Here is a 14,706-nt window from a genome sequence, read left to right on the forward strand (position 1 = left end):
TGGACTTTGTTATTTAGCGAGAACCTTGAACCCATTAGGCATTAACCATTACAAAAATTCAGACCATAAACCATTTTAATGATTGTATCTTCGATTTTATAAAAGTAACTTACTGAGATTTAGTATTTAGTGTTATGTATCACCAGTATATATAAAATATAAGTTAGAAGTTTAGTGTTAATACACAATACAACTTAAGTACACATTATTAGTACGCTATACTCATTTTTTTACAACCACAATAAGTAAATGTTTTCTTTTAGTGATTTAAAGAAAAAGGTAAATTGAAGAGGGTCTGAAAAGGGTAAGGTATGATGGGGTTCAGGGATGAATTATTAATAATTACCATATAAGACAAAATTTACTTAGGCACCGTAGTGTCAAATTTATTATACAGTATATTATATATGTACATATAATATATATTATATATATATATATTAATTAATAATTCATTTTCACAATAGCTTTAAAAATCTTTGAGGCTAAAAGACAACAAATATCTGTGATTTAAAAGTAAAATAATTTATGAATATGGGTATGGTATAACACGTGAATTCAAATTTTAGTTAATCATAATTAAAAAAAAAACATGAAACAATTTGAACTTCAATGGATGTACATATTTTAATTTTTTTAATTTTTGTACTAAAAATATGAAACCTCAAAATAAATTCTTTAGTCAAAACATATTTTGGTGTGCTGTTGAACTTAGTTCATATGCACTTGATAAAAGTAAGTAAGCAATACAATTCATCAGTTAATTGAAATTGATATCGATTTAATCAAAACCTCTGTGAATAATTGGGGCCAGGCCCATTGGGATTGACTTGAGAGTACATCATTTGTTGATGTTGAGGCACATGATGGAAGTCTTGTTGGTGCTGTTGTTGTGGTTGTTGGTGTTGTTGTTGTGGTTGTTGGTGCTGTTGTTGTGGTTGTTGGTGTTGTTGTTGCTGTTGTTGTTGTGGGTGTTGTGGTTGTTGCTGCTGTTGTTGTGGTTGCTGTTGCTGCTGCTGTGGATGTTGAGATTGTTGTTGCTGTACTTGTTGTTGCTGCTGTTGAACTTGTTGTTGTTGTTGTTGTAGTTGTTGTTGTTGTTGCTGCTGTTGTTGTTGTTGTTGTTGCTGTTGTTGTTGTTGCTGCTGCTGCTGCTGCTGCTGCTGTTGTTGAACGGTAGGTGGCATCACTGTTCCTGGGTTGACACTAGGATGTTGGCCAAGCCCATTCATGCGCATGCGTTTTTGATTAGCAGCATGTTGTTGCTGATGACTATGATGACTGCCTGACTGATCAGAATGTGCACCCTAATAATTACAATTTATGATACAGTAAAATAATAAATTAAATTGAACATTGACACTTACAAAACTAAAAAGCTAAATATTTTTTAAAAATACTCCCCTGGATACTTGGATACTTTCTATACACTTGAGTATTTTTAATAATTGAAAAGAAACTTAAATATGTCTAGGATCCCAATGGTTTGAAATTATTGTATATAATAAAAATATAACACCACTAATTATTCTATCTAATTAATTAGATAATACAAATGTTATGATTAAATATGAATTCAATTTTAGTACAAGTTTTAAATTTCAGAATTATTTGATTCATTTTATTTAATCTGATTTTAGTAATAACTAATTCATGCCTATACAAATGCCCAAGTTAATACCTACACAGATAATTTTAATTTAAGAACATGAGTAGATATCATAATTTGTTAAAATGTATTTACAATAAAGCTATATAAAATAATCAATCATACTACAAAAAAAATATTCAAGAATAAAAGATAATAATATATAACTACATTTAATAGCATAATATTAAACTATACTAAATGTTTAAAAATAAACAGTAAACTGTTACAAATGTGTCTACCTACTTCTTGTAATAGTATTTTTTTATAAAAACCAAAAATATGATCCATCACAACTAGAGTAATATTTGAAGAATGAGTTTTTTAATTAAAAAAATTAATAAATAATTATCACCGCAAACCAATAAATATAAGACAATCAATAAATACTACACAACAAATGATATCAAAAAATAACTATATAAGCATAAATCTATTATAAGACATTGTAAATCTAGTAAGTACAGTTGTACTTGTATTAAATATAACAATTTTAAAACCCATCAATATTAAAAACTTAATTCTGAATGTGTATTACCTCTAGCGTAGTGTGACTTAAGCCATGCCAGTTGTGCAAACTATTAACATAAGCGTTGTTGGTTAAGCTATTACGATGGTCCTGGGTAATACTGTCAAATCTAGGCGTGATACTATTGTTCTTATTATAAATGGGAGTGTTAGAACTATCGATTAAGTAACGTCCACGATCATATGCAAAAATCTAGCAAAATAATATTTAAGTCATAAAATTATTGAAGAGCATGCAGTTAATATATATTAATATGATGATTTATAAATATGTATTTGTTAAAAGAAGTAAAGTTTGTAAAGCAATAGAAAAATCAAAGAGCATTTAAATACGCAAAAAACCATGGAATTGAAAAAAATTGTAATCACACATAATAATGTGCATTCAATGGGTAGTATAATAATATATACTTTATTATGTGTGTTTATAAATAAAAATCAATGATGACTATCTCAAAGTCAAGGTAATGCTAAAATATCGCTTTCAAATTTCAATTTAATTATTTTCTTAAAAAATTGTAGTATTTTGATTCTTGTGGTGGGTATTTATGAATATCATATTACAAAGGCACCTACATAGAGTTATTAGATACTTGTTAATAATACAGAATAATTTTTTTTAAACTATTTTATGGTCTTTTAAATAAATAAGAAACAACACTTTTATTATTATTTTTTAGTCTACCACATAATAAACCAAAGAATATGATTAAGAAAGATCATCAGTAGTTATATTTAGTTCACATGTAGTAAGGAGTAACTGCTCTATGTACTTTACTTATTATAAATACATGAATCAAAATATTATATTGTGACTCAGTGACATAAGACGGAGAGGAGATTTGACGCCCCATGACTTTTTATTTTTTAAATTGGCAAACACATTTATATACTTATTTAACTATAAATATTATTATTTATAAGTACTATAGCATTATAGCATATTTAATAGAAATAACACAAAAAAACTAAATCCCTTAAGCTATACTCTGTTCACGTTAAGAAGCGATCCAGGCGGCGACCAGTTTTTGTCAGTGACAGCCAGACCCTTCTCCCACATATAGGCACGTTAGGCTAGCATTGCGGTACAAAGCCACACCCATGTACAGAAGTCGGCTACTGAGATCGCTTCTAAACGTGAACATAGCATAGCTAGTACACAAAGTACATAACTAAGATTAAATTACTTTGTAATAAACACTTATTACTATTGAAGTATTGCCCAAATTTGTTGAAATACATATTATAGTGTTTGTGGTACAAAACTATTGAATTTCCCGCATTTTAAATTGATGATTTTTAACTTTTTAAGTAGTTAATTAAATGGCTGATTAAACCTTTCTATAGGATTCGACATTTGAACGTTAAATTTTTCAACATGAACTTACTGAAAAAGAAGAAGATGAATTCACCAAATTCATTAAATTTTAATCTCCCATGCTGTCTAATGATTCTTTGGTTAAATTAAAACTGTAGCTAACTAAGATACAACAATTTAAAAAATACAAAAATCTGGACTCGTAACCCTAGATCGGCAATTCGTTTTTAAGAGCCCTGATTATTTGAAAAATAATTCTTTTTTAACTTGAAACTATTGATGTTTCTAATTGGAAATTCTAATGAGTCATTTTTAAGTTATTAAAATGCATACACTATAAGAATAAGAATCCCTTAAAATTATTTTACAAGAACATAAACTATATGTAATATTGGATGTAGTATTTACTATTTACTAAACTTGGATCCTTTTACAAATTATTTAAATTGATAGATCAATAGTAATTTCTAACATTTTCAAATCAGCAAAGCCCCCATTTCTACTTGAAACCTTAACCAAAGACGTATTATCTTTTGTACACTAAGTTATACAGCTAAATATACTCGTCTAATTTTGATTTAGTAACACCAAAATTCTCAAAAAAAAAATTTACTAAATAATTAAAATTGAAAGAAAGGTATTTCTATTTGAAAACAGAAGTTTATGTATTGTTACAGGATCATCCTTAAGTGGTACAAAAAATATTAGGAATATGGGAATATGGCTATTTAGTATAGAGTGAGTATGCTTCAAAATTCACCCTATATACAATTTTTTTGGGAGGTGGGAAGCATAATAGGTAAAATGTACAACCCCACTCTCTTCCACAAACATGATCAAATTATGCTACTATTGTAGTATACTACATAAATTTATTATAGACAAAGGTTATTTTATAGAATTTTTTTTTTCAAATAAAATGACTAAAATTAAAAAAAAAAAATAACTAAAACACTTAAAATAAACTTAGAATCTAAAAAATCTACTATCAAGCTACAAATCACATGGCACTAACATTGTTTTTGTAACAAACAATGTAATTATTAATTATTATTTTTTGGTATAATAAAAATTAATGAAGTACAGAGAGCAGTTGTACTATACTACAAACTAAATGCGTGTAAGATACCGACAATCTATTTCAATGTCATATCCTATAACTCTCAAGATCATGTGACATTCATATTTGTTGTTACCATTTTACATATGCATCATACAGTCAATAATGTTTAACTCAATCAATACCTACAGAATTATTATTTTTAATGTTGAAGATAAAAATATCTGTATGTTATCATAGTAAGTCACTTTACTCCAATATTTACAATGATATTAATTTGAAGGCATATTAACAATACTATATTTATACGTATATATATTTGTAATTCGGGGACAAAAAATATGAGTAAGACATTCTCTTAAGAATTATAAGTTATGACAGCAAAGTAGTTTCTAATTTAAGGTGTAACGAAAAAATGTATCCTTGGAAAATAATTTCCAATTTTATTACTTAACATTATATCAACACACCCAAATATTAATCATTTTATTCTACTTTGGCTTTACAGTGTGAATCATTGTTATTTTAAATATTTTCTATGCGAGAGATCAATTAATTAAATATTCGTTTGGCTTTTAACTATATTTTAATTTCCAAATAATATAAATTGTACTATTTTTAGAACGATATATTGCAGTCATTAAAATACTTCTAAATACTTTTTGTAACTATAGTTTGATATAAAAAACATTAACCAAAATGTACTATTTATCAATGATAAAAAAAAACAACATACATTGGTAGCTTGCTGTCGTTTGTCTTTATCATCTTGATCATCATCAGTTAAAAATTCTCGTTTAGGATATGGTATTGGACATCCAGCAAAAACACTAAGAAAAATACATTAGTAGAATACATTTTTACTTAATTTTCATAAATATAAGTAATTAAATACTCTGAGGTGGGCGTGGGATCTTCTTGAAAATATGAATCTTGTTTAGCCTGTTCCGAAGTAATTCTTTTGTTTGGATCCATCAGTAATAATTTTTGTAGCTAAAACAAAATCAACATGGAAACATTATTTTTTTTGGTAATGATCAAGTTTATAATGTACCATATTACTTACCAAATGAAATGCTTTACTATCTGGTTTTATTTTATGACGGTCCATATACTTTACCAGAGAACAATTTGAATAACTAAAATAGTTTAATATAATAAGTTAATTAATATAGCTTAGCCATTGATTATAAATATTGTATAGATAGCTCACTAAACGGTTTTTCCCTGACATAAAATAATAAATTCCAGTAGATGGTGAGACGACTAAAATACTAGCGATACCAACGCGCTTGTGGGTAGTAATGCAAAATACCATTGTAATCGCTAATAGTTTTGTGGTCTCGCCCTCTATCAAGAGTAATAATTTTAAGCCACCAAAGAACTGCTCAGTGAGCTGTCTGTAATGTTTATAATCAATACTTATTAGTAGTTATTACATTTAAACATTAAAATATTTTATGTTAAATTATTAATAACTTTCATAGTTACTTTGATCGTTTGAAATCTTTCATTAAAGTTTGATGTTCTGGCATCTTTTTTATGTCTTCCCAATCTTTCTCTTGAGGAAAGCCCATTACATTAAAAATTCTAAAACAAGGCATAGGTGTATATGTTAGAGGATATTATAAGGAAATTTGCTGTCTCTATCTTACAAGTGGGTAACATAGCAAATTCTACTCTCAGTAGATCAGATTTATCTTTGTTAGTTTAAAAATTTGAGTGAATATGAATATAATTAAAGGGAATATTATTATCTAGGACATCTAATGGGTTTATTATTATATTTTAATTTTAAGGCGAGTTCTGAGTATTTTAAAATTAAAGTATTAAAAAAGCCCTCAAGATGCCTTAAATAATAGTCTTACCTCTAAATTTTATAAGAGGTAATTCACTCTAATTTTTAAACTTACTGAGCTAAACGTGATCTGTTGAGCGTACAATTTGACATGTTACCCACTTGTAAGACCCAAACAACAAATGTCCGTATAATGTCCTCTTAAGATGATATGATAGTTGTGATATCAAATATACTGCGAATGTAATAATGGCATACCACTATATGATATAGACATATACGATAATTAAAACACTATTAAAAACTTGTCATAGTTAAAAATGTTATTATTTTAATCAAATGCTATTATTTATTTATTTTTATTTATGTTGTATATCAACGGGTATATACCCTTTTACAAATTATATAAAGAAAACATATCAGATAAAAACTAAATAAGTGTAGTAAAACCTAACAAAAACAGATAAAATAATATAAAAATAACTCTGAAATAAAAGTAATAATTAATATATAAAATTATAGTTACATTATAAACATTTTTTTTTTTTTTTTTTTTTTNATTTATCAATCAATATTTTTTAATAATAACATAGATTTAGATTTAAAACAATTGCGTGAGAGAAAAAATATATCTAAATGTATACAAATTTTATTAGCTAAAATTAAAGCTCGAGGGAAAAAAGAATTGGTACCACTATTCGTTTTATAATGAGGGACTAAAAATAAATCTGAATTACGTGTAATAAGATATGGAATTCGAAAGCTAATTTCAGACAACAATTCTGGACACACAATATTGAAATTAATAAGATCATAGACAAACATAATATCAGTTAATTTTCGTCTAAGTGAAAGAGAAACAAGGCCAATATAATCTTGAGTTAGATGGAGAGAGTCCCTAGATAATGGAATATTTGACAAGTATGAAATCCTTTTTAAAAATTTATATTGTACATTGTCCAAATCATTTATATATGTCAAGTATTTGCATGACCAGATTACGGAGCCGAAATCAAGATTGGATCTAACTAAAGATGTATACAAGGTTTTTAAGCATAACGGATTTTTAAAATCTTTAGTATTTCTATTAATAAAGCCTAACATCTTAAACGATTTATTAATTATCATATTATGGTTCGTTTTAAAAGAAAGATCACTTTCAAAATAAATACCAAGATCTTTGATTACATTTACTCTAGTGAGAGAACACAATTCAATATTATAGTTAAAAAAGATAGGATTTTTTTTACGTGTAAATGTTATCGTATGACATTTATCAATATTTAATGGTAATAAATTTAATTTACTCCATAAATGAAATTTATTAAGATTATGTTGAAGAGATTCAGCATCACTTGAAGAATTAACTGTACAGAAAATCTTCGCATCATCCGCAAATAATAAAATGTTTATAGAACCATCAAGGACTAGTGGGAGATCATTAATAAAAATTAAAAATAGTAAAGGGCCTAAATGGCTGCCCTGAGGAACACCTGATAAGACAGGATAGTCATCAGAAACGTAAGACATAATTTTAACTACTTGAGTACGATCAGAAAGATACGAAAATAACCATTGTAAAAAGTTCCCACCTATACCAAGACTTTTTAATTTATGATATAGTAAATTATGATTCACCTTATCAAACGCCTTTTGAAAGTCCGTATAAATAGTATCCACTTGGAAGCCTTGATCAAGAGCTTTTACAAGATAATTATGATATAATAATAAATTAGTTTGAATCGAATGTTTTGGTACAAATCCATGTTGAGAAAAGCTTATATTATTGCACAGTAAATTTGATAATTTTTTTGAGATAATTGCTTCAAACATTTTTGGCAAAATTGACATTTTCGAAACTGGCCTATAGTTTTTCACATTTTGTTTGTCACCTGATTTATGTATAGGAGAAATAAAAGATTTTTTCCAACAAAGAGGAAATGTTCCACTGGACAGAGACAAATTAAATAAATAATACAAAGGTTTAACGAGAGTTTGACAACACATTTTCAAAAAAATTGTAGGAATTCCATCGGGTCCAATACTTGCCTTGTCATTAAGTGAACCAATATAATCTATAATTTCGTGTTCATGAATAATAAATGAATTCAAATTAAAATTATGAAACTGATTATAAAATAAATCATTATTGTAATCGTCTGTTATATTAGTTGTGCTAGTTGTGTATACTGATGAAAAATATTTAGCAAATAACCCAATGGTATCATTCATATTATTCGCAGAATTATTGTCCAAAAATACTGAAAGGGGAATATTAGAACGATTAGATCTCAAAGATTTAATATAATTCCAAAACGACTTCGGGTTGGTATTAATATTATTTTCAATTTTTAACAAATGATTTGCATGAATTTGAGAAGACAATTTTTTACAATTACTACGTAAGTTAGAAAAAAATATGTAATCTGAATGTGAATTAGTAATTTTATATTTTTTATGTGCCTGTTTTTTTAGTTTAATTAAATTTCTCAAAATAGGATTGGACCGATATAAACTACGCGAATCATAATGATTTAATTTAATTTTAGGAACAAACATATCAAACGAGTGGGATATAATTTCATTTAGTTTAAGAACCGCTAAATCGACATTAAGATTTATCAAATTAGACATTAGATCAATGCTATTAAGAAACAGATTAACATCATTATAATTACATGCATTAAAATTAAAAACAACTGGACATGATGTTTCGGAAAGAAATTCAGGTGTAGAAATGGATAAAATAAAATCCAATGGTGGGTGATAAGAGTCAATTAACGGTGTAAGTGAACTACCTAGACGTATGCAATCAACGCAATTATTAGTCATAATTAAATCTAAGATATCAAACCGCTCATTAAGGATACTATTAACTTGTTTTAAATTCAAATAATTAATAAATGAACTGATTATAACATTCGAATTGGGATCATTAATTTGGGTATAATCAGTACAAGAGAAACCAGAAACATTATAATCACCAATAATAAGTATATTCACTATTGAATGAACAAGAATAATATTCTCCACTAACTCACAGTGTTTAATATATATATCTTTATGGGTATTGGGAGGAATATAAACACAGCCTAACAATAATTTAACATTATTATAATTAACTAATACAAATACCTGATCAATGCCACCGATATTATCAATAACAATACGTCTGCATTCCAAATTATCTCTGATGGCCAACAACACACCACCTCCTCTACAAACACGAGTACCAATTCTATCAGCTCTAAAAATATTGAAATTAATAATACCAAGTTCTACATCATTAATAGTATCATTTAACCAAGTTTCGGATAAAAATAAAAAATCACAGTTTAAATTATTAACAGAATTACGAAAAAATTGAAGTTTCGTCCTGAGACCTCTTACATTTTGATACATAACATTTATTTTAAAAAATTTTGAGATTGTTGAGGTTGAGAATGAGTAGAGATGACATCCGATTTTTTAACAATATTAGGGGTACCATGAACAAACTTGATCGTTAAATCCATTTCACCTTTTGAAGTACGTTGATTTAATTCTTCACGTAATTTCTTCATAGCCTCTCTTTGATACAGGGTCCGATCAGTACTTATGTTAATCGATGATAGTGATGAATTGCATTGTGATAACTTGCGTTTATTCATAATAATATCAAATACATCAGACTTAGAATCAAAGATGACTTTAATTGGACGTGATTTACCCGATTGCGAACGACCGATGCGAATAACTTTCTTAGGAATAATAGACGAATCAACCAAAATAGTTTTAATGACGTTATTTATTTGTGCCAGGTCAAATGAAATACGATCATCCAACCGGTTTGAATCACATTCTTCAATATTATAGAATAATAAATTATTAGCGCAGCGATTACGCTCATTAATTTCATTAAAAATAAATTCATTAGAAAAATGCACAGATGACGTATTACTGGAATCAGAATTAAAATTCATATTTTTTAAATTTTCCACTTCAACTAATAATTTTTTTATCAACAGCTTCAATTCCGGTAATTCTTTAAGACCTTGATCACAGCTTTCACAAAAATATTTAAGAGACCTATTTTTTAAAGCCAGACACTTAACTTCAGTTGAAGAGAGTCCCGTGCATTTAGGATGAGCAGATAAAGTACAACTATCGCATTTGACAGGAATATCCAGCTCTGCGAATTGAATATTACAAATATTACAAACAACTCCAGTCATGATGAAAATAATTAGAAACAATTTAAATATTGCGAAGAGTGAAATTGATAAATTAGAAAAAGATAACGCACAGAGTAAAGTACAGCACAACCATACAGCTCAACAGTCTGATGATAACTGATATTATGTACTAGTGTTGAAAATCAATGCAAATTAATAGAATTTTCCAAAATTATTTAAACTGATTCATAATTATGCATGAAATTATATACTTTGTGCAGATGATTTTTTTACAAATCTGTAAATATTTATGATTAAATGGCAGCATTTTTTAATGAATAATTATAAAAATAACTTTTTAGAGAAATACTTAATTTTCAAAATATAATATTAATAATTAATATCATTGAATATAATCTTAATTTTTACTACTAACTGTAAATTAATAAAAATAAGTAAATCCATTCACATAAAAGTAAAAATTGTTCCTATAGTAAACATACAATGCATTTGTCAGATAAAATTGTATAATCAAATACAAATATGTAGATTGAAATATAAACTATAAGTTATAAATAAATTATGGAAATTAAGTGGTCAATGAACAAATCAAATAAATGATGTTCATGTTCATTTTTTTAAATTGAGCACGTTTATATGCATTACACACAAAAAGATTGTGTTCACACAAGTATGTTCTTTCCCCTTAGTCAATTTTTCTATAAAAATGTATAAAATTAAGCAGTTTTAAACTTTTAACTTACCTATCTAATTGATCATGGTGGTAAGGATTACTTGTTTTGATATCTTCTTGGCGACAATGAAAAATGGGCTCAGACGTTAGTAATTCTGCAAATATACAGCCAATTGCCCAAATATCTAAATAATATTTAACAAAAAAAATATTATAAGTAATACACTATGATTAATATAGAATAAATTTTAATATACTTCCATGTGAGTAATTAATTCTTGATTTTAATTACTATGGTTAATAACCGTATAGTTAATATAACATTATCTTAAAAATAGTAATTGTAGGTTTATTTGTTTAATAGTTAATAATAATATAGTCAACATTTTATTAAAAATATTCTGCTTTAGAACTTGAATATAAAATTGAAAACAATTGAATTTTGATAAAAAAAATAAAATGTATGATTTAAAATATAGTTACCTATAGCTTTTGTGTAATGTCTTGCCCCTAATAACAGCTCAGGAGCACGATACCAAAAAGTAACTACAACTGGGTCAAGATCAGCAAGTGGTTTTAATGGGGCATTGAATAGTCGAGCAAACCCCATGTCAGCTATTTTTACACGTCCTCTTTCAGGGCCTTCACCCATTACTAAGATATTAGCTGGTTTCTAAGAATAAAAACAATCATAAATATGTTCTAATGAAATTTAAAATATATTTACCAAATCTCTATGTAAAACCCAATTTGAATGTAAATAGTGTATTCCATCAAGGATTTGAAACAGTAATGATTTAACCATTCCTTTTGGAACCATTACTGGTTTTTTATTTGCTTTGGCTGCTCTATGAAACTTAATTATATGCTAGAACACAATAAAATGTTAATTCGTTTTTAACTAAATGCAACTGTTTAAATATTACTAAATGTAATTGATACATTTTAAATTTATTATGATCATTCATTAATGTTTGTAAAATATGTTTCCTAAAAAATAAAACATAACATGTTTATTATATTGAATAATGCCAATATCTGTTAATGTATACCATTTTACAGAAATTATACACTGTTTTAATATCATGTATTTTAAAAATATTTTCTTGCATACATACATGTATTTATATTTTTTGCATTTACTACAATATTTGTATAAATAATACACCTTCATCGGTGATATATTTTTTAATAATTTCAACCTATATAAAATAAAAATGTTGTACATGTGTCATTTGTTCCCCAAAAGTGCTAGCTCATAAACTAACCATGTTAGTTTAATTTATTCAGTTTTTTTTTCAAATTTTAATTGATTCAGTTGAAAATGCTGCTCTGTGTTGCTCAAGTACTCAAATTAATCTAAATTTATATTTAAGAACTATAGCCAAATACATGGGACCATTTGTGCTGTTATAATTGATATTGAGGTATTTAAATTATACATTTTATATTAACTATTTGTTGATCACTACAATTAATCAACAGCTAATCATATATATTTATAAGCAATAAAGATTTAAACAGAAATTAATGTCTACACTTATTCTGTTAACAATACATAAGAAATAATGACAATAAATTAAAATGTATAATATTTTCTATTATGTACTATTTGATAATTATAATAATTTTTACCCAAAGATCATGTTCTGCATAATCAAAGAGCAGCCAAACTTTTCTATCGTTGTGTGACAAGAATACTCTAATTAGATTTATTACATTTGGATGCTTCAATTCGCGTAGCAACTAGAATAAAATATGTAAATGATTATTTAAGTTACAACAGATCAGTAAATAAAAATATAAATATAAAAACTAACAGCAATTTCACGACATGCTGACATTGATAATCCAGTGCCTTCGATTTGCTTCAAAGCAAAGTCTTTACTGTTGTCCCTAAAAAAGTAAGCATATTCAATAACTTTTTAAGATAGCCTGAAAAAAAAAATGACAAGCAATTTCAGAACTCCAAAATACTTATTATTATTTTCTATTATGTAGACTAGCAATCTAATGTTATATATTACCAAATATTTTCAAACTAAAATTCACATACTATACCATTATGCTTTAACATTTTTAAGTAAATAGTAAATATTTAAATTGCAATTTATTACTATACACATATGTGACTCAAATCACATATAACAACTCTTACTGACATCAGTAATAAGTTATGTAAGTACTTAAATCACATGATAGGTATTAAATATTAAAATAATAACTTAAATCATCACAAGTTTAAACCTAGAACTCAATAGCTGACAGCAGTGGCTTAAAATAAATAAACAGATACAAACCTAACCATGAGCCTTTTGAGTAAAATATATTTAAGTAGGTATTTAACATTGATGATCAAACCAATAATATTTATTTAGATTCTGTGATAGTTGGGATCTTTCATCATTGTGAAATTATGTTCAAGTCATACAAAAGTTTATTCAACATTAACATAATATGTCACGTACCCATCTTTTCTTCTGGCCTTGTAGACATGACCATAGGTACCTCTTCCAACTTTACACCCTTCATAGTCAAACAGCTCTTCAACTTTAGCTCTTTCATTACCGGTTTTAATTTTGAACTCGTAATCCATTGAACTACAATCTTCCAATGAACAGAAACACAAAGTTTATGTTAAGGAACATTCGTAAAACAAATAATTTAGCTGTCCACCAGCTACCTGCAACATAAACATTAAGTTGTGCTTAACTACATAATATTCATATTATGTTTAAGACGAAACCAGTCCATTTATATATTTTTTCTTATAATTAATCTAACACGCCTATACGGAACACTCACAATTTATAATTGAACACAAAATTTAACGGTAGCAAGAATATTGAGTATTGATTAATGATATTAAATATTGAGTCAATAGTCAATGAAACAGTGGATTTTCGAGGCAGTTTATAATTAAAAAATAATATTACAATATACAAAACAATATTACAAAATATGTTACAATATTTTATAAATAAAAAATATGAAAATCAAAATTCAAAAATGGTTAAACTTCTTCATGTATTTTCACTTTTAAATTTGACGACTTTTAACAATAAAACGTAAACAAACATTGTGCTGATAATAGAGAGACCGGATCAGCATAGCCAACGTGACGAACGTAACGAGATATAAAATCCCCAAGGGCGGGTTGCACAATGCACATACGAATCATACGATATAAAATATATTACTATTACGATACGTACAATAAACAGGACTTTGCATATTGTTCCGCACACACATGTTCCGATGGACTTCTTTTCCACAAAATACATGTTTCAAACGTGGAACAAGTATTTTGTGATACAAAAGTCCGTTTTCACAAATGTTTTGCGGAACTAAGGTCTATCGGGACAAATGTTTTGTGGAAAAAAATCTCTCAGAACAATTATTTTGTGGCTCCTCAAAAACCTGGATCATAAGTGTTTTGGAACGATAGTAATTTTTTTTAGCTACTTTTTGTTCCGCAATATATTTGTTCCAACTTATCCAAAATA

General features: G+C 27.0%; 1 protein-coding gene across 5 annotated transcripts; it reads right to left on the reverse strand.

Annotated features, from left to right (window-relative positions):
- Positions 1 to 221: 221 nt before the first annotated feature.
- Positions 222 to 14,192, reverse strand: LOC111030958 (cyclin-dependent kinase 8). 5 transcript variants are annotated; one of them, XM_022310708.1, is made up of 13 exons: positions 14,006 to 14,192; positions 13,669 to 13,807; positions 13,021 to 13,096; positions 12,836 to 12,946; positions 11,928 to 12,068; positions 11,684 to 11,873; positions 11,271 to 11,385; positions 6,046 to 6,144; positions 5,621 to 5,693; positions 5,450 to 5,547; positions 5,291 to 5,384; positions 2,187 to 2,369; positions 222 to 1,307 (listed from the first exon to the last, which is right to left on the reverse strand). In XM_022310708.1, exons 2-13 carry the CDS (start codon positions 13,794 to 13,796, stop codon positions 786 to 788), a joined length of 1,830 nt encoding a protein of 609 aa, XP_022166400.1. In that variant the 5' UTR covers positions 13,797 to 13,807; positions 14,006 to 14,192; the 3' UTR covers positions 222 to 785. The 5 variants fall into 5 exon arrangements, with proteins under 5 accessions (XP_022166400.1, XP_022166401.1, XP_022166399.1 ...); XM_022310709.1 differs by having other exon boundaries at positions 13,021 to 13,087; positions 13,669 to 13,883; XM_022310707.1 differs by having other exon boundaries at positions 13,669 to 13,883; positions 14,006 to 14,191.
- Between the last annotated feature and the right edge of the window lie 514 nt (positions 14,193 to 14,706).

The sequence above is a fragment of the Myzus persicae genome, unplaced genomic scaffold (genome assembly GCF_001856785.1).
Source record: "Myzus persicae strain clone G006 unplaced genomic scaffold, MPER_G0061.0, whole genome shotgun sequence".
Classification (NCBI taxonomy): domain Eukaryota; kingdom Metazoa; phylum Arthropoda; class Insecta; order Hemiptera; family Aphididae; genus Myzus; species Myzus persicae.

Bases quoted from the DNA above. Each gene is read 5' to 3' on its own strand.
- LOC111030958 (XM_022310708.1), bottom strand. From the start codon at position 13,796: ATGGATTACGAGTTCAAAATTAAAACCGGTAATGAAAGAGCTAAAGTT. The intron at 11,386-11,683 runs GTAACTATATTT...AATATTATTTAG, and splicing joins ACATTACACAAAAGCTATAG to ATATTTGGGCAATTGGCTGT. The intron at 6,145-11,270 runs GTAAGTTAAAAG...GCCTTGTTTTAG, and splicing joins CACCATGATCAATTAGATAG to AATTTTTAATGTAATGGGCT.